The sequence below is a fragment of the Pseudonaja textilis genome, chromosome 2 (genome assembly GCF_049901715.1).
Source record: "Pseudonaja textilis isolate UNSWEBS1 chromosome 2, rPseTex1.2, whole genome shotgun sequence".
In the NCBI taxonomy this organism is placed as follows: domain Eukaryota; kingdom Metazoa; phylum Chordata; class Lepidosauria; order Squamata; family Elapidae; genus Pseudonaja; species Pseudonaja textilis.
The window spans coordinates 131,594,185-131,617,865 of record NC_141991.1 but is presented as its reverse complement, the minus strand read 5'-3'; the positions used below and the strand labels follow the sequence as shown (position 1 = coordinate 131,617,865).

Genomic DNA, 23,681 nt, shown 5'->3' with positions numbered 1-23,681 from the left:
AATACTGGAACACTGCTATCATGTCTCCTCTGGTCCTTCTCTTCACTGGACTAGCCGTGCCCAGTTCCTGTAACAGTTCTTCATATGTTTTAGTCTCCAGTCCGCTAATAATTTTGTGTGAACAAATAATAAAGTTGCTTCTATTTAGACCACTATCAATAAAACTCGATGCTAATTTACATGATTTTTTTTCTTTTCATGTGCAGTGATTGCCTCCATTTCTGCTTAATTCCTTTGCTTCTATGACTAAGTATCAGCTGCCTCTTTCCTCATATATTTCTCTTCCTTGCTAATTTTGTGCCTCAATTTCCTTACAAGGAAGTCTCAAGTTTACTTTTTGTACACATTCTCTCAATACACTAATTTGTTGTCTGATCACATTTTCCCACTTTGCATTATACCCTCTTCCAGAAAATTACAACAGCACAATCAAATTTTCTCAGAATTTGAATTCCAGAAGCTTAGAGGGGAAAGAGAGGAACTAAAAAGGGAATTAAAAGCAAGGAAATATCTCTGTTTTGGCTATCTGAAGTTACAACTAAATCTGCTAAGACTTTAAAATACCTATATTGTATCTGCAATTAGAAACTTGAAAATCTGATAGGTAAGAGGAGATCTATTTAAAATATTTTAAGATTCAGGTAAATATATGTTCTATTATAATTTCATAATTCACAAACTTCTCACAATAAATAAAAGGTAGAATAACTAAAGCTCTGACAGACAAGATGGCCACTCATCCAAACATCTTATGTTTATGTCACAAAAAGACTTAGTGCATGTGAGTACACATGAATGAGTTTAGGCTGTAAAATGTTTTAAATAACAAAAGACAAAATGGTGATTGAAAGAATGTTATGGCCAAGTTAATGCAATAGGCAAGACTAGAATTACCAACACCCACAGAGAGAGATAATTATGAGTGTGTGTCTGTGTGTGTATATACATGTGTGTGTATTGTGCATCTATGGTTAATGGCTTTATGATAATGTCCAAAAGTGTTTAATCAAATATATGCTGATCACACATGCACATACAAAACTATTTAGAAAATATCTTCATGTCAAAAACCAAAACGCCTATTTAAAATCCATTTCAACAAATTTAATGTCAACTGTGCCATCCCGGTTTTATAATTGGGTCACCTTGTACAGAAAGAGTAAAACTTTAAAATTTACTGCATTAGCCATCTGTCTGGCAAAACAGCATTATATTTTGCTTGCAAAGCTGACTAATGCTGTACTGTACATGCATCATGTATAGTGGAAATAATAAACAGATTCAAAATGGCAAATATATTTCAACAATCCGAAGTGTACAGATATTTCTTAATTGGAATTTTATAAAAATGTCTCCCTAATTACTTGAACGTAGAGAACCAATAGTGATACTGTATTCCATTGAAATGGCTTTTTTACTTCACTGTATTTGGATTTGTCTTTGTAAATAGTATTATTTTACAAAAGTTATTATTTATTAAACTTATATGCCACCCATCTCATCATCCAAAGTGACTCTGGGTAATTTCCCATGCTACTATGAATATGGTCTGTTTAGATTTGCCCTCAGTGCCTCTGACTGAAAGATAATAAACCCAAACTACCAATAATCGTATTCAACTTCTAAAAGTCGTTCAATAAAATGTTACTTTTCACAATATTTTATTTTTTTAGTAAATTGGGACAAGAGACCTACAAGTGGTTTAAGTATTGCCATTTGGACCCTTTAATAATTCTAGACATCAACCTTATTTAACTTTCTCTGACACATCTGAATACCACAGACAAACCCAGTCTCAGCCTCGCGTATGTCTTAAGGATGTAGAGGAGTTTATAGTCTGAATGGCAGTATTCCTAGCCATAATGTTACTTCAAGATAAAGTTTAAAAAAAATTCACTACCATGTTGATAGCCTGATTGCAGAGCCATAACAATTATCTCGCTGAATATTGCTGGGTGGTTTAACAACTTGGCAGATAACGAACTTCTCTCCCAGTTCCAGATAGTTCACTTACGAGAAACCCGAGTTAATGAGAATCAGTTATATTGGAAGAAATAGAATGATCAGCAGAATATCTCTTTTTTTTTTTTAATGATCCAGTAATCCCTTGTATCAGGGTAGAGTCAGGATGACTGAATGGAGTTGAGCATTTACTGGCCTGGTGCCCTTCCTGACACCTACATGGAGTTTGCAGCAGATATTCTACCTAGGATCAAACTCACAGGCTGATTGTGAGGTGAAACCAGAATGTCTCTATTTTGTCTTAAATATTCTGTTGTTGGAGTTGGAGAGCTTCCCAACAATTTTTCTTATTTTCATATTCCAAAAGGATGTTAGTGCAAACCTAAAACAGAAATCTACACCCACTTTTCTGGAAGCAAGTCCCCTTAACTCAATGGAATATCCATTTATGAAGACATATAGGACTTACATGTGGTTAGAATGTAGTACTGCAGACTACTTCTGCTGACTGCTAGCTGACTGCAATTTGGGATTTCAAATCCCACCAGGCTCAAAGTTCACTCAGCCTTCCATCTTTCCAAGGAGGGTAAAATGAGGATGCAAATTGTTAGAGGCAATAGGCTGACTCTGTAAACCACTTAGAGAAGGCTGTAAAGCACTGTGAAGCGGTATATAAATCTAAGTGTTATTGCTATTATACTATTCATACTCTGCACACATAAATCTATAGGGCTCTCTTTCAAAGAGCTCATAGCTAAGGAATATGTTGGAGGAAGATTATTTCCAAATTCTTTTACCCAATGATAAATCAGAAAAGTAAGCATCTTTCATAAATGTTGTAACTGTGGCCAAACATTCATGTTTCATCATGGACATAAAGAAAGGCAAGGTAAATTGAGCTGTCCTTGGCTTGTTTTTATTATAATGTAAATTACTTTTGGAAATCTCATATGCCAGAAAGCAATAGAGAATGGGTAGAAAGAAAATGAAGGTGCCGCACTTAACATTTGTCTAAATACAAGAGCCACAACAGATGGCACAATGACGCAAACTGACTGAGAATTTTTGTTTTGGAAAAGATTCTGGTGGAGGTTGTAGAGATGAGTCTTATTTTTCAAATAATGTGAAGACTATCACTGTACTTGCAGTAGTCCTTTTCATGTGCCTCAAAATGGTAAGAAATCATGCCACAATTTTTAGCAGTAATGATCAGATGAGGCTCTGGAAGTCACATAAACAGGGTTATATGTGACCTCCTTAAACCAAGGATAACATGCCATTCTAGAAATGCTGGAAAGAACAATAGACATTCAACTATAAAAGAGAAATATGCGAGCAACCAAGTTGCTTAAAAGATATGCAGATTAAATGACCAATTTACCACAGAGTGCTTCCCTTTCTTTGCCAGGTGTCATGGTTAGGGCTTTCTCTCCAGAATTGGGATCTTTAGAATCAGTCACAGTAGCTGCAAAAGAGAATAAAAGACATTAAATCCATATTTAGGATAAAGTCACAGGAGCCATGCGACCCAGAGTTCTGCCTAACACTTTAATCTTCAAGCTGCAACAGAGAAAGGCAGATAACGGTGGAGAGCCCGCTCTATTTTATGGTATAGGGTTTGACTCATTCACATGACTCATGTAGAACTAAGGATTATTTCTTGCCCAACCACGAGAAGCACTTCACAAAAATAGTTCCAGAGACAAAAGTGCAGTTTCTTGAAGACTGATTTATAGAACCTATTGTGATTATACAGACACATAAACCAAGAGATAAGTAGACATCTGGCTGTCATCAAAATCTTTCTTTACAAACTGAAACATCTGGTTCAAGCAAAACTTTTTTTTCCCTCTAGCAAGTGTTTCTCTGCAAATGCAAAAAAAAGGGGGGGGGTAATCTAAGGGAAAAAAGGGGAAGGAACCAGAAGGCAAATGGATAATGGATTTTCAGAGTTAATGAATAATTCCTTGAAGCTTTACCTATACTTTATGTTCCTATTCTAGAGAAAGAATGCTGTCAAACACTTTTGAAATATAAAATATGACCATAACTTCTGGCAGCTGCCTCTATTGTATAAAAATGTAGTGGTTCAAGAAATGTTGAAACTACCCTGTTTTTATAGGAAAAAGCAGGAGTCTGGAACTGAAAAATATGGGCTTTCTTTTAATTACTTTTAAAAGTCACAAAAGTTTTTATTTTATAACTGTTACCCCACTAGGTTACTTGGTATATTAGAAAGCAATCCTGTGCATGTTTTCTCAAAAGAGACTATTTGGGACAGGCAATTCTTAGATTATCTTCCCCTCCCCAGCAGAGATATAATCTGAGAAATAAATATATGTGTGTGTGTGTGTATGTGTGTGTGTTTTCTTAAGTTTTCGCGGATACTTACATGTATGGTATTCAGCTTTGTTCGGGTATTTTCCCACTTCATTATAGTTGTGCTTTTAAAGTTGTAGCAACGTTTCGGCAGAATCTCATCTGCCATCATCAGGCTTCTGTATTGTGTTCGTCTGTGAGTCAGACTTTTACAGTTGTTTCAGTTTTAAATTTGGGGCTAGCTTACTGCTGTGCCAGAATGGTTTTTCTTCATCCTGATTGGTTGGGAGTCTTGGTCTGTGTTTATTGGTCTTGGAGTTTGCTGTGTTCTGCTTGATTGGTGTTTCTAATATCTTCTGTCTGTTTTGTGGCTTTTTGTGTGTCTTGATTGGCTGGCAACATTATGTTCCTGTATTGGAGGCTTCTAGTGCAGCTTGGCTCCGAGTAAATGGACGGCTATCATTTGTTAGGAAGCTAGGTTTCATCTGGGTGCCTGGTTGGGGTGTGTTTGAGCTGGAGGTATCAGGGGGAATCTGTTTGTGCCCAGGTGTTTGCCTGGCTTGTGGTGTGGAGATTTTTTTTTGTTTGTGAGTGCAGGCTTCCAAATAATTGACAGTCTGGTGGAATCATCCCTTCTATCATGCTTTCAGGTCTTTTTTCAATCTCTATGGCTTCTCTGATAATTCTGTGGCTGGGGTTTTCTATAGTGGCTAGGGTTTGGGTGCCATTGAAGTTGATGCTATGACCTGTGGCTTTCACGTGTTGGACTAGTGAGGAAGTATGTTCCAGCTTTTTTACTGCATTTTTGTTTTCATCCAGGCAGGTACTAATTCTTCTATTTCTATTGCTCTGTCCAATGTATGTGGCCGGGCATGATGCACAGGGGACTTCGTATATGCCTTGGTTTTCCAGGTCAATTTTATCTTTGAGGTTTCTAAGGATGGCTGCTATTTTTCTGTCTGTTTTGAAGGCAGTCTTGATGTGATGCCTGTGTAGTATCTTACTGATTTTGTCTGTAGTACCTTTTATGTAGAGGAGGACAGCTGTTCCATAGGTCTGTTGATCTTCTAGGTGAGACATAATGAAGACCTAGAAGATGAACAGACCTATGGAACAGCTCAAATCTGGCTCTGGTATAGGCTCTTCTCTGTAATTCTGGCATACCCATTGAAAGCTATTTTTCAGGCTGGAAGATGTTTTTATTCTTAGCCAACCATCTTATAGATCTGTTTTTTGCTAATAATTCCATGTCAGTGTGGGCACTAATATCCAAGACTCTCTGTTTAAAAATTTCCTTTGCCTGGGAAACCCTTGTCAAGAAATACTGAGTAGAAAACCACATATCTTAAGATGGCTCTCTGGAGTTGACTGGCCCAGGAGTTAAATTGGAACTTATTTAACTGTTCAGTTAGGCATAGTTTGGGAAGTCTATCTGAATCCATTGATTGTATCTTTCGCCAGTATGTAAATGTTTTAATTATTAAGTGGCTATATAAGGAGTGGATACCCAATTCCGCTCTGACTGCTGAAGCAGAAGTGTTCTTATCAGTCCCCAATAAGTGTCTTAAAAAGTGGGTCTGTGTTTGTTCAAGTGGGGAGGCTTTATTTAAACCCCACAGTTCTGCACCATATGTCAGCATTGGAACTATTTTTGCCCTAAATACTTTCAACATAGGGGTCAAAGTGCCTGGATAATTATGGTTAAATAATTTATATAATCTTTTGGTTCTTATCTCAGCTCTTAATGCACTACTTTTAAAGTGATTAACCCAAGATCCTGTATTAATAAAGACCACTCCTAAGTAGGTGTAAGAATTTACTTGTTCGATTGACTCCCCATTTATCTGCCAATTATATTTCCTACTTTTTGTGCTGAAAACCAACACTTTGGATTTGGTTTTATTAATATTTAAGAAATTCAAAGTACAATAGGTATTCAGCTTATGCAACAGTCTCCTCAGGCCTATTGGTGAATGAGCCATTAATACCATGTCATCGGCATATAAAAGGGTATTAATAAATTTATTAAGAATCTTTGGCATATGCAAATCTACTGCATGCAGGAATCCTGGTAAATCATTGACATAGAGATTGAAAAGCATTGGGGCTAAAATGCAGCCCTGTCTTGCGTCAATATTGGTAGGTATGCTCTTAGACAGGGCTCCATTTACGCCAGTACGGATTTTCACATGGGTGTTTGAGTAAAGGGCCCTAACCAGAAAAAGGTGTCTGGGCTCCATGTTCAGGTCCGCCAGTTTCCTCCACAAGATATTTCCGTTTAACGAATCAAAAGCCGCACTTAGATCAATAAATGCAGTGAATAATTTCTTACCCATTTTTAAATACCTTGTTACCAAATGATATAATGTGAAACAATAATCTATGGTTGATCGCTTTGGTCTAAAGCCTGCTTGTTCCTCCACCAAAAGATTATTCTCCATAACCCAGATTTCAATTTTGCTCAACAAATGCTTTGCATACATTTTAGCAACAGTTCCAATTAGGCTTATTGGTCTGTAATTATTTGGATTTCCTCTGTCTCCTTTTTTATGTAAGGGAACAATAATGGCCACTTCCCAACCCACAGGGATGCGGCCAGTATTGTTTATAAAGGTAAATAGCCCTGCTAACAAAGGCATCCACCAGTCCATATAAGTCTTAAATAATTCTGGGGGCAACAAATCTTCACCAGGTGCATTATTAGCTTTTAATGATTGAATAATGGATTTAATTTCTGAAACAGAAACAGGGGGCCAGATAGGGAGATTTTCTAAAGTTAATAAATCATTGCTTTGGGTATGCATAGAATCCTGATTGGGATTAAAAAGAAAATTAGAATAAAAATTCTCCCAGGTTGAAGCAGGAATGGGGATATCAAAATAGAATTTACATAACTTCAATATACCTGAGACAGCATTCCAAAAGAAAGCTGAATTTGACCCTTTTGCCCAAATTTCCAAGTCCAACCATAATTTAGTTCTAAAGGAAGCCTTCTTTGATGCTATCAATTTCTTAAAATCACGCCTAATTTTCAACATGTTGCTATAGTTTTTTGAGGTGGGATATCGCTGAACCCTACGCATTGCAGCTCTCAAATATTTTCTACTGTGCAAACAGTCAGAATCAAACCAGCTAACTCCAACTTGTTGGCAGTTTCTTATCGGAAGTTTGACAGTAAGAAATTTCTTCAACGAATGACATAGATCATCATAATGGGCCAGAATATTCTCTGAGCCGAAAAAGGTTTGGAATTTTGCCTTTTTTTGGTGTATTAAATCTGTGCAGAGACTTATAGCCTTTTTGCTGGAGGAAACCTGTTTTGTATAATGCACACAGAATTATTTTAGCATTGTAACTTAAACCTTATGTGGCACCTTATGTAAACCTTATGTGGCATAAAATTAATGTGGCCCAACCAACACAGATTTGTCTAACTTGGTACACAGGAATAATTTTTTAATAAAACTAACTCAGGGGTGGGATTTAAATTTTGTAACAACCAGTTCTGTGGGCGTGGCTAGGTGGGCGTGGCCATGTGACTGGGTGGGCATGGTTTTTTGCAGCATCCCTCTCCTCCCACCCCGTTTTTTGGGCCTTCTGGGCCTCGGGGAAGCCTCCTGGGGGGGTGTTCTTGCTCCCAGAAGGCTTCCCTGGGGCCCAGGAAGGCAAAAAACTGAGCATGGGGGGGGCACGCACCAACCTCCTGCGCTCCGTTTTGAGGCCTCCTGGGCCTCAGGAGAGCCTCCTGGGGGGACCACTTTTGCTCCCAGGTTTCCCTGGGGCCCAGGAAGACAAAAAAATGGAGTGGGGTGGAGAGGTTTTCTTGCGCCCCACCCCCTTTTATTTTTTGCCTTCCTGGGCCTCAGGGAAGCCTCCTGGGCAAAGCAGTAAGACAGCGAAGGGGGATCCCGGCACAGCTGATAATAGGAGCAGCTGATTGTCGGGAGGGGAAAAAAAAGAAATACCTTAAGGAGTAACTGGGCAGGGAAGAACACAGTCAGCGATGTCGGGCATACGTGCAATGTTGCACCTGCGCGATAAGGACTGACTGGGCGGGGAGGGTGGGTGGAGAGGGGCGGTGCCAGCTACGGGCATGATTTGCCGGTTCTCCAAAGTGAGCAGAATCGTAACAACCGGTTCTATAGAACCGGTCCGAACCGGCAGAATCCCACCCCTCAACTAACTTTGATAATAGCAATCTTCATCTTTGTATTACATGACATCATAGAAAATAACTTTTTCAGAACAATTTTCCTACTGGACTCCTCAGGCAGGACGATTCCAAGACCAAATTTTTCTTAACCTAAAGCTCGATAAAATATCTAGCTTGACAAAATGAACTTTCAACTCTTTTCAAATGATCTGTTTGCTCTTCATTAATCTTTCCTCAGAACAAACTCTTCCTAATAACATGCATACCTCAGGCCTGCCACAACCCTGATGTATATGGAGTTAGTATTTCTTTGAGACAAGAGGAGACTAACAAGCAGATTGTTTAGTTTTATGTGTTAGGATTAATGCGGATCTCAGACTAAACCTTGTCAAGGCAGCATGTGACTTTCAATTTACATTTCTTGATTTCATTATCGTGGTTGAAAACGTAGTGTCTGAAACCCTCCCGCTCCTAGAGAATGAAATATTTTGGGGGATATTAAAAGAGGCAGAATATTATATTTCCCCAAAGGAGAAATGGAGAAACATGTTCTTAAAGGCAGAAAGCAGCCCCAGTCTCCCTGCCATAGGAAAACAGCCTCAAGTAGAAGCTTGAAGAGGCTGGTCTTTTGGAATGGAGATTTTGTATCCACTCAGAGAGACTGGGCCATAAGCAAAGAGCAAACATAGACTCCAAATAAGCAACATAATTAGGCAAGCTAACAAGATTAGGTCACCATTCTACTTTTGCCAGAAGAGCCAGCTGTGACCCCTCTACACACGACCCCATAGGAATCTGGCAACAACCATTAAAATATTAAGGGACACATTCTTACACAAGAACAGGCATCTCAATCACAAAGCCCCAAAGAATATAAAGCCCACCTATCCGAATCCCATTTGATCTGCCACCCCAGAAACATGCTGCAGTCACTACAGTTTCTGACATCCAAATAAAAAGAGACCTTCTTTCCATGCGGCCTGCCTCCATTTTATTTTCAGCGTCTCTCCTGGTTTGGAACCAGACAGATTTTTCTTCCAACATGAGTTTGCGATATTACTCTGTGGAGTGGATATTGAACTAATTATCTGCACCACTTTTGATACTCTTCAAGTTTTGTTTAAGGTCAGTCCAAACCAGAGGTTAGCAAGATTTACACTACTATGGGGCAGATTCAAGCAACTACTTAGGAAGGTCTAAAATGTTAGCAAAATATTTATAGATTTGACCCAAGGAACAATAAAATAATTATTTAATGCATTATTGTTTTAGCTTTTATTGTCACCTTATGAAAATGTAATTGTCACGATAACATTCCTTAGTTTAAAGATGCAGTTTGATTTAGGTAGACTTGAGTCACTATTTCCAGTTCCCTTTCTGGCTGTCCTAGAAATCAAATTAAATGTGGAGAACATTTAAAAACAGGCCATGTTGTTTTCAGGAGACATTTTTTTTAAAAGGCAGGATTTTGTGGTAGGGATAAGGAAAAGGATGTAAATATAAAATTCTTGGCAGTATTGGAGGAGCAAAATCAGTATAATAGTATAAGTACATTCTTGATATATCATGGAAGTTGTCCAACGTAGTGACAGATTGGGGTGGCCTAGAAATTCAATAAATAAATAAAGTTTCATTAAACCAGTGTTTTTCAACATTGGCAACTTTAAGATGTATGAACTTCTGGCTGAGGAATTCAGGGAGTTGAAATCCACACATCTTAAATTTGGCAAGGTTGAGAAACACAGCATTAAACTAAACTAGTAAGTAAATACTTTGAAACTTTTCCTCATAGAATTTCTAACTCTGATTACTTAGGCCTTCCTAACTCTACAGTATCCTTTTATAAGTTAAGCCAATCAGAAAGGTACACGAGACCCAAGCGGCAATGACAGCATAGATCAATACAAAGATAGTGTATTGATTTTTTTTAAAAAAAACTGGAATTATTTGCTACTGAATTGTCTTTTTATTTTCCTCTGAAGCTGACAATTTTACCAAGTAATCCTTAATTCCAAGATCTCTCTCCTGAGCTCCCTCTGTCAAAGAAATACAAGCAAGAGCTCAGAAGGCATTCCTTGTCTAGAATCATATGAGCAAGTGGCACACTGCTGGATGTGCCACTTTACACCTCTTGCTGGCACCAATTTTAGCTGCCCTTAAAAACCTTCTATAAAGTTGAATGCAATTAAAGGAGTGGAAAATTATGGGCCATAAAGCTGTTTAAAGATTACTGTTCTTTACATTTGTTACTCTTTATTTTGGTTCTGGCAGCAAAGGGTGTGAAGTGCATACTCAGGATTGTTCTTGTACATATACAAAGGTTATACGTGCACAAGAAGCACCATCTTGCAAATAATAATGATACCCTAAAGAGGTTGGGGTTTTTTTTTCGCTGTTTCAACTGATTATCTATCTAGTTGACCAATTCATAGTAATTATCCATGGATGTAATTTTCATTCCTGTAATTCAAAATTAACTGAAGAAGCTTGGGTACAGAAGCCAGTGATCTGTGCAAAGCATGAAAAGCCTGTATGCTACCACAAAACTATACCCCCCCCCCCCCGAAAAAAATCAATTTTCCATACTGAAAAGAAAAAGAAGGGCATGTCTACTTATAGAACAAAAACCAAAGGCAAGTGGGAAATCAGACAACTGGCCCTGACCTTTGTTTTTGTTTTTTAATAGGAACAGAGGCAATTACATTTTGTCTGAATTGTCTTCTCAAAAAAAGCTCAGAATCATGAATGGCCTGACATGACTTCTTTATATATGCCTTTGTTTAACCATCCATACCAATCTAGCACAGTAGGTTAGAGGTGATTAGAAATTGAATACATGCAATTGGTTCTCACCTCTGCCTTTCCCAAGTCAGCAATTCTCAAACTCAACTACTCAACCCCAGTGCTGAGCTATAAGGGTTACGATAGAAGGGGAGCTATACATATCAATCCAAACATAACTCCTGCTGAATTGAATCTTTTACCTTATCTTGAAATTAAGTGGTTTAAACTTTTTTAACTTAAATTTATTTAGTTTTTACTAAAGGTAGAAACTTTAGATTGCTGTCACTAAAATGCTTATAATGGAACTTGCTATTGAATTCAGTAGGCATGACACCCTCTTTTTAAAAATATAGGTCAAAATTTTACATACAGACCGTTCCAAAGAATGAATGTTACACATCTACTGGAACAGGCTATAATACGAAACACGTATCTGCTGAACACTAAAAACATAAATGAACTCAAGGCAAAAATGTTCATTGTAGCAGTAAAATGTAAACCCATCACTGTTAAGCTTTGCAAGCTTGATTATCAACTCTCAATACCTTCTGAATCTAGAAGAATACATTATGCTTACAATCAAATGTATTCCTTTGAGACAAGTATGACCAGCTATGTACATTCTCTTGTTTTAATTATATACAAATAGTCTTCATTTTGCAGCTGTATTGTTTAGCAACCATTTGCAGTTACGACAGTGATGAAAAAGTGACTTTACAACCAATCTTTGCACATACTACCTTCATAACTCTGTAAAGCAGAAGTAGTAAGATTTTAAGGACACTAATGATTTCCATTAGCAACCACTTCACTTAATGATCAAGTTGCTAGCCCCAACTGTATTCACTAAATGAGTACTTGCTCTACTCAATCTACTCTGTAGCATGTAGGCTAAACTGAAAACAATTTAAAACTCTGCCTAAATGGGCTCCTAACCGCAGCACAAATTAAAACTGTCATATTTTCCATTCCCTAACCTATACACACATATGGAAAGAGTGGAATTTTATAGGTAGTTTATAGAGACCAATATTGTCAATAGTACCGATAAAGAAAGTTACTTCATAACAAGGCAAAGAAGATGGGGCAAAATCCTTTACAATTAAAACATAACCTTTGCTGAAAGGCTTGTAATTTTCTAGAAGACGCTACTTCAGCATAACTGGTTTAAAATGCTTTCTTGGCTAGTCAAAAATTAAATGCTGCTGTTCATCATGCCCACTTACACGTTAAAGACCTCACATTTATAGGCCACAATAAGTTTGGCAAACTTACTAAAAAGATAGACAGTCAAATCCACTTGTGAGCGGAGCCAGCGAATACTGATTAAGTATTATTCACTCCTCGGATAAAACTAGCCCCATGGCACGCCACAACATGCAAACAGTTCTTATATAAAAGCAGTCGTGGTCTCTATATAAGCCCTCTTTATGTTTGAAATAAAACTCAAATTACTTAACAAGCCAGCTTTCCTGACTCTGTAGGTGAAGACAAACAATTATGGTCTAAAAGAGTGTTTTAGACTATAATTGTTAGTCTTCACCTAAACCCCAACCTTTTGGGCACCAGGGACCAGTTCCATGGAGAAAGGTTTTACCATGAACCGGAGGAGGCGTGGTTTTGTGTGCTGCCTGCATCCCGCAAATGTGGCTTCACTCGTTTGCGTGCTCTGGTTTTGGATATGCCGCGGACCACTGCCAGTCCAATGGACCAGGGGTTGGGGACCCCCATTCTAAAAGATCTAGAAGGCATTAAATTAGAGAGATCTGTGCTAAAGGTTTGCATTCAGTAAATGGTGGGCAGTGATTCTTCTGAATTGCAGGTATTCCCAGGATCCTGTACCTTCATGGTCAATGATAAGCCATGGTGGGAGGTGCTACAACAAATATTGAAAGAAATCATTTGCAGTGCTGCTTAACTGAAAAAACACTGGAAGTGGAACACTGTAACATTTACAACTTTTTCCAGATGGTTAGGTAGTTATAACTGTAGGTGGTTTATTAGAAGGCTTAAAACAAACAATATCACAGTAAGAAAACAAAATGCACCTGGAAACAGGTGCTTTGTAATCAGTGTTTCCTAGTGCCAAGAGTATCAGGACAAGTGTCATCTTTGTGCAATAGAAACAATATAGTTTCTTCTCATTTAGAATTCCCTTGTGCTGCACTAATTCAAAATATTGACTAGAGATTTGGCTGGTTTCTCAATATCTTATAAGATTCAATTTCAACTCTGCAAGAAAAATGCAAGGGTAGAATATACATTTATTCAACTGAATTGTTCAACCCTTGCCTTATTAATAAATGAAAAGACAAGATAACTCCACGATGCCACAGCCAGCCAGCCAATCGTTTATCTCCAGTTGACTTGAACTGCTACATGAAAAGGATAAAATACCCATCCTGGTGCTATCCATACAGCTTGAGTTGTATCTCCCAAGAGACCCAACCTCTATACTGGCTAGTTATTGGGAGTACAACAATCCCCAATATACATAGAGAGCACCGGATTGGGAAAAGCTCAGTGTTCAGCTGAATCTTTAAGAAAAAAAGGAAAGTTCTGAGCAAAACATGCCAAGGGTCCTTCTGAGGGATATGTTAGGACATATAGCATCACTGATTGCTGGTATGTCTGTAACATATAAAATGTTAAGTAGAAACTATCACCCCCTAAACAGGCTGGGATTGCTGGATTTAAAATCTTGCCTGCTCCCCTGTGAAATTACCTCGTCCTAAAGATATTGGCTCTGCCCGTTGACACGTTGTGCAAATAGTTTGTTTGGTTTGGGCTTAGTATGTTCATGGAATTAAAGGGTGAGTCTGACCTTTTACTCAGGGCAAGGCATCCCAGAACAAAAGCATGCTCTCCACTGCTTCATCCAAATGATTAATTAATATCTGCCCCCATTTTATTTCTTTAACAATTGGTTCTAGATTGCAAACAAAATGACATCCCTCCCACCCCAGAAAAAGATATGAACTTGAGTTTGATGAGAAAACATTGATTAGGGCAGTGGTCCCCAACCTTTTTTGTGCCGCGGCCCGGTACCGGCATCACAAAATCATCCGCGGCCCGGTACCAGCATCAGCACGCATGGCAAGGCGAGCCGAGCGACCGGCCAGCCAGCCGACCCCTGCTTCTCCCCGCCACCTTCAACTCCTCCTTTGTATCTGTGTCGATGGGCTTCGCGAAGGCTTCGGGACGGTCACTCGGCTCGCCTTGCCATGCGTGCTGAAAGAATCCTCGCGCCTTAGTTTTGTTTGAAGCCGCCCCCCCACTCAATGAAACTAAGGCGCGAGGATTCCTTCAGCACCCAAACGCTGCTTTCTACCCGGAAAAGCTCACCGGAAGCACTTTTTCATCAAAACAAGATGGTGGCGCCCAGCAAACCGGTGGCCCGGTAGAAATTGTTCCACGGACCGATACTGGTCCCCGGACCGGTGGTTGGGGACCCCTGGATTAAGGTACTATTTAGCACTACCAGAAAACACCGGCTAGAGTACTATTTTTGACACACACACACACCCATATCCAATTGATAATCATGTCATTCATCTCACTATCTTGCTAATTAGCATGTCATGTAGTGTTTTGTTATATGTTTGGAGTCAAGGTATATTGTACTGACAACTTTCCCACAATTTATTAAGAACACTATCTAATCAAAAAGTGCCTTTGTGGGGTACACTTTATTTTATTTATTAAACAAATGTATAAAGCTGTCCAACTCACACAAGGTGACTCTCAGGTGGCTTACAACTTTTTAAAAAAATTCACAATCTAAAACCCCAGAAACCCCCTGCCTGGTGACAAAGAGATTTGGTGAAGACATAAAGTGAGGCTTATACTGTAACAGGAACTGAAATTGGATCTTTTTAACTCTATCCTAATATCCCAACCTCTGCACCATGCTTAGTTTTCAACACGTTCCAACTGCAATCTTATCATAACCAGCAGCCTATATGAATTTTCACAGAACAGTAGCCAGGCAGATAGTATGCAATTCTTGGTACTTACTAAACTTGGGTACATCCAACTTTTATTGCTAACATCTCAGTCTATTTGCAAAGTCAAGTCTTCAGGGCTGTTCTGAGAATTATAAATTTTGTTTGCAATAATGACAAATAATATAAATGTTGTCTTACTTAAAAGAGACAATTAAGAAATGAAGCTCCTTGCTCACAGTCCCAGAATTTAAATTTCCCTTGAGATATAGTCTTTATAATGGGGAAGGGGGGACATAGTCCAATGATCAGGGTTTTTTTCTCTGCCTGGGTTCCTATGTTTCATCTTACCGCATAAAATTATTGCTCAGGGATAATTGTAAGGGAACTACTGGTAATTATATTTCAACTCTGCCTGTTAAAACAGCCCCAAACAATAACTCCATCAGAGTACCTGTCTAGCAGAACCGCATAGAAATATACCTTTTGCAAAACCACTTTGCAAAGTGAAAATTTAACACATACACAAATATTCCCTTTCGGATTATTTCTCCATCAGTCTTACAGCACTGCAGAAAAAGTTTACCTTTGCAGGAAAAATGTGTCCTAAATAGCTAAGAAGAATGCACTTGTTCAGAGTTAAATCTTTTTTTTTTAATCCCCTTTTGCATTTTATATACAATGGGGGTTATTATCAAATATTTCTAAGAGACTTGCAACACAAAAGTTATAATCATTGTCTGCTTGTCCTAGGACTTGATATTCAAACAGAAATTGCCTCCTTTACCATACTTCAGGTTTTAGCTGTTTATTGTTTAGCAATTCCCTATGTACTAGAGCCTTATAAATTATAAGACCTGTCAGTTTGATTCTTAAAGAGACAGACAGATTTGGGGTCCAATCAGGACTATCTTTACCCTGGAATAAATTGCATCCCAACACTGCCTTGTGTTCAGATGTACAAGATTTGGAATGGGTGGCAGAACCTCATCTACAAACACCCTAAAGGTCTTTCCCAGAGTGCTCCATGTCTTCCTAGCTGACTACAAAACCTGGGATGGATTCATTTCACCAACTGCTTTGATGCCTAGGAATATTGGTCAAGACCGCAGAATGGAGCTATAAGCCCCATACTAAAAGGGGTTAATTTACACGTCATTTTCAAAAGAGCAGGAAGCATTTTCTCCGGTCATAGTGCCCCGCAGTTTTATTTAATTTGGAAAAAGCTTCTTCCATCCCCTCCTCCATAGATATATCTTTTATTCAGGTCCTGCCTGGAAAACTCCAGTCGGATCAGCCCCTTTTCTAACTGGGTGGATTGGGAAAAAAAAAAGCGTCAGTCTTGACCTTCTTTTCTTACAAATCAGTAATTTACATCGCTCCTCTTATCATTACTCCCTTTTGGAGATAATTACATTAGCCATTGGGAACACATAGCCAGGGGAGGAGTAATTCTCCCAAATTAGGTTTTAGAAGGACATTACAGACAGGCGCCTTGTGTGCCAAAGGTGACCCTGATCATATTCCACAAAGAACAGATAAAGGAACTTCAAAAGGCGCCGGGAAAAAAATAATAACATGCAATACAGAACGTCTCCCAGCCCTGGAAAATAATTCCTCCTCTTAAAAGACTTTCAAGCCACTCCCGAGATGGGATTCTTAGCCACACAAGACAATGATGCGATCGTGCTCACCGTTATACAATCGGGGGGGTAAACCAGTCCCACAACACCGGAGTGGTTGCGTTTTGGAAAAACTCACCCGTTTATATTTGGTAAATACGGGGATGTTTCCGATATTTGCAACCCGCCTCCTTTTGCGGTCTTGCTGTACCCCTTGCATTCAAAGCCTCTCTTGACTCTTTGTACATTTCAAGTATCCGCGCAAGTTGCGCGCTCCTAAAAGACAGCCCTCTCCCTCCCCATCATGCCAGCAATACTGACTGATTCCCCCGCCCAGCCGCCCTTCTCTCCTGCAAAACGGCCACTGCTTCTTTCATGCACCCGTTCGTTCATTCATCCACGGAAATGCAGCCACCCGCTGCTGCCACCTCCTCACCTCGATCAGAGACGCCCCGCCGGCAGCCACGCACGCTCCATTCCCCCAGTCCGAGACAGCAACTCGGTCCTTCCCTCCGAGAGCTCTATGAACCAGAGGAGATAGAAGGGCTCCGCGAAGGAGACACAGCGCCTCCTAGTGCAGCTCCGCCAAAGTGACAGCCACGGAGTTCAAGGAACAGAACAGAGGAACAGAGTTGGAAGGGACCTTGTAGGTCATCTAGTCCACCCCCGCTCCCCCGCGCGCTTCTCTCAAGCAGGAAACCCTACATCATTTCTGACAGATGGAAGTCCAGTCTCTTCTTGGAAGCTTCCAATGGTGAAGCTCCCACAACTTCTGAAGGCAAAGGAGCAGCAGAAGCCTCCTGCAATATGGCCCCCTCCCAATGTGTTGGATTTCAACTTTTTTTTTTCTTAATGCTTCTGAAGATCCGGTTTGGTATAGTGATTAAGACAATAGACCAAAGACCATGATTTATAATCTTGCCTTAGGGTACAGAGTCAGCCTGGTGAACCTTGGGCCAGGCCCTCTCTCTTTCCCTCAGCCCTAGGAATCGAACAGTGGCAAGACATTTCTGAAAAACCTGGCCAAGAAAACTGCAGGAATGCAACAGGTAGTCACTGGAAGTCAACACTGAGTCAACTGCACAAACAAACAAATATGCTAGAGGTAGTCCTCAACTTATGACCACAATTGAGCCCAAATTTTCTGTTACTAGATGAGACATTTAGTTTTGCCCTGTTCTACAACCTTGTCACATTAGTTTAGTGCAGGGGTTCCCAATCGGGGGTGCCAGAGGGGGTGTGAAAACTTGTTTAGAAGTTATAGTGTATATGCACAATTATTTATTTTTGTAAGGGGTGCAAGAATATAACACAAGCGTTCTAGGGGTGTGGGATATAGAAAAGGTTTAGTGAATCACTACGGTTGTTATTAACTTGGCTTGTCAGAAGATTGAGAAAGGGGATCACCCCTGGGATACTCATCATATGAGTCAGCCAAACTTCTGAATTTTGGTCACCTGACCATGGGAATGCTGCAATGGTCAAAAGTGTGAAAAATGATCATAAGTCACTTTTTTCAGTGTCATTGTAACTTCAAACAGTTGTAAGTTGAGGACTACCTGTATTTATCTACCATGGCTGCATGGAGAAGGCATACCAAGTTTGTTAAAAATGGGATACTATTACATAGTATTTAAAAATAAGCTCGCTTACAACTTTGAAGTAACCAAGATGGAAAGGAAGTCTATTTTTCTTGGTATAGGGGGTCCTGTAAGAATGGATATTGATTAGTTTGGATTCTAAAGGGAGCACTTACATGGTCCAGTCTGAAAGAAAAACAGCATTCAATTAAATGAGAATTAACAAATAGAATTCACTATGTTAACCATAACCTCTTCATGATTCTCCATCTACTCTCAATTTTTCACACTCTTTCAAATCACTCCACTTTTTATGCCACCAAACATTCATTCAATGCTAGGCTTTTTAATACCCAGAAAACAGGGGAGTACACCTTCTCAGGTATAGCACCTGCCCTCCGGAATGACATCCTCCCCAACTCTCTTCCCAAGATTTGTGTGGCTCCCAACTTTATAACATTATGGACATTAATAAAAACTCTGTGGTTCTCTCAAGTCTTGAGATGGAACAGTTGTGGTTCACTTTTTAGTTCAGCTTAATTTTGTTGTTTTTGGTTGCTCATGTTCTCTTTTACATGTATTATTTCTTTTATTTGTAAGTCTCAAAAGGGAATAAATTAATAAATATTCCCCAGACAGAAAACCCTGAACTTATTTTGAAAACAGTAATTCATCTCTATTGGCAGCCTATTCAGTTGCTCATTTTGATCAGATTATTATTAGGCACTTTTGTCCTTTTCTCAGACAAATATGTAGTATTTAATTTATAATTTCAATTGTTAAAAGGAAAAAAATAAAGAGCTTAAAATTAGCCATTAAGTAAAATAAAATACTTTTCAGATCCGGCTCAGCTCCTGGTGACTTTCACAGATATGTCCATAAGTTTCCTTGCTTCAGTACAGAATCATTTTGCATTATTCTGGAATATTTTCCATCGCCTCCTCTGATGTTTTCTATCCCCACACAAATATTAATCCAACCTTGCTCCCTTTCTGTATTCCCACAAAGTCAGTCAAGCACTGTGATCTATTGAGGACTTCTAAAAAAAAAAGATAGGGAAGTCACTCATGTAATGATGCTTCATAGATAGATTTATTTATGCCTCATATTTCTCCGTATAATTAAGTCAATGTAGGTTAACTTCCAGTTTCTCAATTACAGACCAGATTAAACTTTAGAAAATTTGCTTTGTTATATTCTACACATTACCTCCAACTAGTGAATTACCAGAAGCACAGTACCAAAAAGACATATCATAATATCTAACTCTGGGTCAGAGGAGCCAAGAGGCAGGAGCTGTTAAATCCAAAGAAACATACCTAAGAGAAAATTTCAAAAGAATGTCATGCAGAAGTGAACAATTTTTTAATATTCTTATTCTATTAGTATCTTGTGAAGTCAAAACACATCAAGCCCAATTTCCCATCAGATCACAGTTTACCAGAGATCCCTGTTCCTAAAGTATTTTTCTGCAAGCAACTCACAGGCTGATTAGAGCAATTGAACTAAGCTAAATATCATAGCAAAAGCAGATCAACCAAGCAAAACTAATAACTATGGCTCACTTGCTACCAGAATGCAAGTACTATTTCACTTTGAGCTATTTGTTTGCAATCCAAACCAACTATTAATACATACCCAATTCACAGTTCTCTGGGCAATATTTTAGAGTCATTATGCCCAAAGGATATTAGCTCTTAAACGACAGCTCTGAGAATGAACAATCACACACGTAATCCACCATATATATATATATATAAATATCCACACTTGGTAATGACTTTTTAGGGTTGGCTTTCACAAATAATGTGCAAGTTCATTATAAAGATTTCAAAGGAACTAATTATACCTTAGCTTTTTTTTTTTTAAAGATATAGCACCACAATTGCTAGCATGGACAAGTAATCCTGAAAATAATTATTCCGGTGACTCACAATTAATGGAGAATTAATTAGGCACATGCAACCTTGACCTTAAGTCTTTTCACTAATTAAGGATCCTGGCTTAGGGCAAATTAGTGATGTGAAAGAGTTTAAACCATCACTTGTGAAAATTAAAGTACAGTAGCTTTTCAAAGTATCATGCTTAATCTATTATGAACTCTGGCCTAAGCTAGATATGTTTGAGGATGGAATTTTTTTTTTCAGTGAGATATCAAAGCATAGCACCCTGGCATACTTTCCACGGTTAGCATATTTTCCATTGTCATAACATTTTCCATTCCACTGATAGATTAGCATCTTAAATCAAACAGTACAATATAATATATGACAAATCAATATTGATTTGAATGATCCATGAAAATTAGATTTATCAGTAAAACTGACATGAACACTGAAATCTCTCCTAATTTCTATGTGTTAATTCATGATAAAAAGGGGCTTAGTATACAATACCACTATAACCTATCACAGAACAATGAAGTGTCTGTATGCACATGTGTCATATGCAGGCAGAACTATAAATTATAGGGTGCCTGAGCCTGACTCCACCAAACTTCTTGTAGTATATAAAATACATTTAAAGCAATATAAACACAAACAATGCAAAAAGCAAACATCCAGGAAAATAACAGAATTCTCACAAAACAATTACAGGTAGTCTTCAACTTACAACAGTTCATTCAGCCACCATTCAAAGTTACAATAGCACTTAAAAATGTAACTTAGGACCATTTTTCACAGTTACAACCTTTGCAGTCTCCCTATGAGCAACGGTGGTAAGGAAGGTCATAAACTCACTTAACAACAAAAATGTTGGGCTTGATTGTGGTCGTAAGTCGAGGACTACCTGTATTGGAACAAAACCTGGGGATAAGACAGGTTTTAATGAGTCATTTGCGTAAGTTCAGGATGGGGACTATAGGAATATCTGGGGAAATATCATTCTAGAGGTCAAAGCCACTTCCCGGGTCCTATCAGATGCCATTGTTTAACTGATGGGACCATGAATGTGACCCTGCCAGGTTGCATAGTTTGGGCAGCTGCTCATATGGGAGACAAATGGTCCCTCAGGATTTCAGAAATCTGGACATCCAGTGGATAGCAGCAAAGAGAAACAATATTCCAATTCTTTACTGTTATTTTCTGGCTTTCCTCTATTTTCAGATATGATAGCCCAAGCACAATTATCCTACCTGCCTGAAGTCACTTCAGTTTTCTACATGTCTTATGCATATCTTTTTAAAATAGTGTACAAATGATGTGTACATATGGGAGAGGACTTACATTTGCAAACATACACAATACTCTGCAGTGTATCCCCCTTGGAATCCCTGGTCAGGAGGATCCTTCAGCACTATTCTGCATATCACCGTCTTGAGGTTTTGCGCTTTATTTTCTTTGTTGAGTCAATAGCCTAAACTTTCTCCCCAGTTTTGTGCAAGAAAAGGTATCGTATCTTTAGGAATAATTTTAACTCTAATGAGTGAAATCCTTTAAAAAAACAGCATTTCCACCCAGATTTCAACAGATCAAACTACTTTAATGAAGAACAAAGAGGTGAGCTTAAAAGTTTTTTTTTTCAGAATCCCCATAGAAGCATATTCACCCTAATAAGTTGAACAAAAATGGAGAAATGGGTGAATTATACAAACACAATAATAATTTGCTGCTCCTGGGTGCTAGAAATGGGAATCCCAGTCACTGATTAAATTCTTCTTTGCCACTACAGTACTTTCCCTTTACTTTAGGACTTCTCAAAGATTACAATCAGGTTCTGAGATCACATTTCCAGTTCCTAGAATGTAATCCATCCAATTTCAGAAACATAAAGCAGTCAGATGTTTCCTTACCAATTCTTCACCTCTTTTGATCTGCATTTTTCTTCTACCACCCCATGCTTGATGCAGCTGCTGACAGATTGAACCACCTTTTCTTTTTGCTCAAAGACATATACAAAGCAGAAATTAAGTAGTTTAGCCTCCTCTTTGTTCCCATCACCATCTCACAAACTTCTGCAACTATTGGGCATCCTTAACTTTCTCTTGTGATGCAAAAACTCTTATTTATTATTTCTGGCATATATTTTAATCCTTATCTCATTCCGAGCTTCATTCATTCGCTTCCCAATCCCATGTTTATAGTTTTGAGTGGGCCTTGGTATTTTGCTTTTGTTATGTGTTCGTCTTTCTCACCCAAGGAATTAATTACTTGACATACTTTGTATGTTGTCTCTGATGATCATTCTAAGGTCTGCTTAACTTCAGCAACATGGTGTCCTAATAGCAAACCCGTTACCTTATTTTGTGAGATGGGGAAAACTTAGCCTTCACCTGAAAGGCAATTGTTTACTTCAAGCTATGTACCATTGCAATGTTGTTTCTAATCAGGTTGTGTCCTTTATAAAATAGAAGATTTTTATAGCTTAGAGCAGGGGTGTCAAACTCGCGTTGTCACAGTGGCATCACATCACGACTTTTTACCCTTCGCTAAACCAGGTGTGGGCGTGGTCAGCGTGTGATGCATCCAGACCATGGGCCCTGAATTTGACAGCCTTGGTGCAGAGTAGCCATTTTGTTCAACTGTGTACATGTTGTTCTTGACTTACTACAGTTTGCTTAGTGGCTGTTCAAAGTTATAACAGCACTGAAAAGAGTATCTTTTTTTTTTTTTTTACAGGATTATTGCAGTATTCACGTGGTCAAAATTCAGACATTTGGCAACTGACTCATATTTATGATGGTTGCAGTGTCTTGGGATCATATGAACGACATTTTTGCGACATTCTGACAAGTAAAATCAACGGGGAAGCCAGACTGATTAAACAACCATGTTGCTAACTTAACTACTGCAGTGATTCACTTAACAACTGTGGCAAGAGAGGTCATAAAATGGGACAAAACTCATTTAATCAATGTCTTATGTAGAAACTGAAATTTTGGGCTCAATTGTGATTGTAAGTCAAGTAACAGTTTGGTGCATGTTTAATCATTCAATCAGAATCGAGCTGGAAGGGACCTTGGAGGTGTTCTTGTCAGCTCAAGCAGAAGACCCTATACTACTTTAGACAGGTGGGTGTCCAGTCTCTTCTTAAAAACCTCCAGTGGTGAAGCACACCCAACTTCTGAAGGCAACTTCTGTGCTGTCCACTGCTTAATTGTCCTCACTGTTAGGAAGTTTTACCTTAGTGTTTATATATAAACTGTAACACTATTATTAAAGAAATTATAGGCGTAAAATAATAAAACAGATGCGGTACCCCAATCAAAAAACTGTGTGGGTAGACAATACTTAACTGAATCCTCATTGACTGAATCAATGCAATGGCCTTGATTTGCATGGCACAGCTGAATCAAAAATTAACTTTACTAAATTAG

The 23,681-nt window shown here is 38.7% G+C and overlaps 1 protein-coding gene across 3 annotated transcripts in view; it reads right to left on the bottom strand.

Moving 5' to 3' along the window:
* Nucleotides 1-17,295, bottom strand: part of SLC11A2 (solute carrier family 11 member 2) — a 67,525-nt gene extending 50,230 nt beyond the window's left edge. For 2 of the 3 annotated variants that reach the window (XM_026714828.2, XM_087925301.1), the window contains exons 1-2: nt 17,221-17,295; nt 3,344-3,427 (exon numbers count right to left, since the gene is read on the bottom strand). In XM_026714828.2, the coding sequence (XP_026570613.1) occupies nt 3,344-3,377 (34 nt within the window). In that variant the 5' untranslated portion in view covers nt 3,378-3,427; nt 17,221-17,295. Of the gene's footprint in view, nt 1-3,343; nt 3,428-16,923; nt 16,943-17,220 lie in introns of those variants that run through there. The other variant, XM_087925300.1, reaches the window with a different exon arrangement.
* Between the last annotated feature and the right edge of the window lie 6,386 nt (nt 17,296-23,681).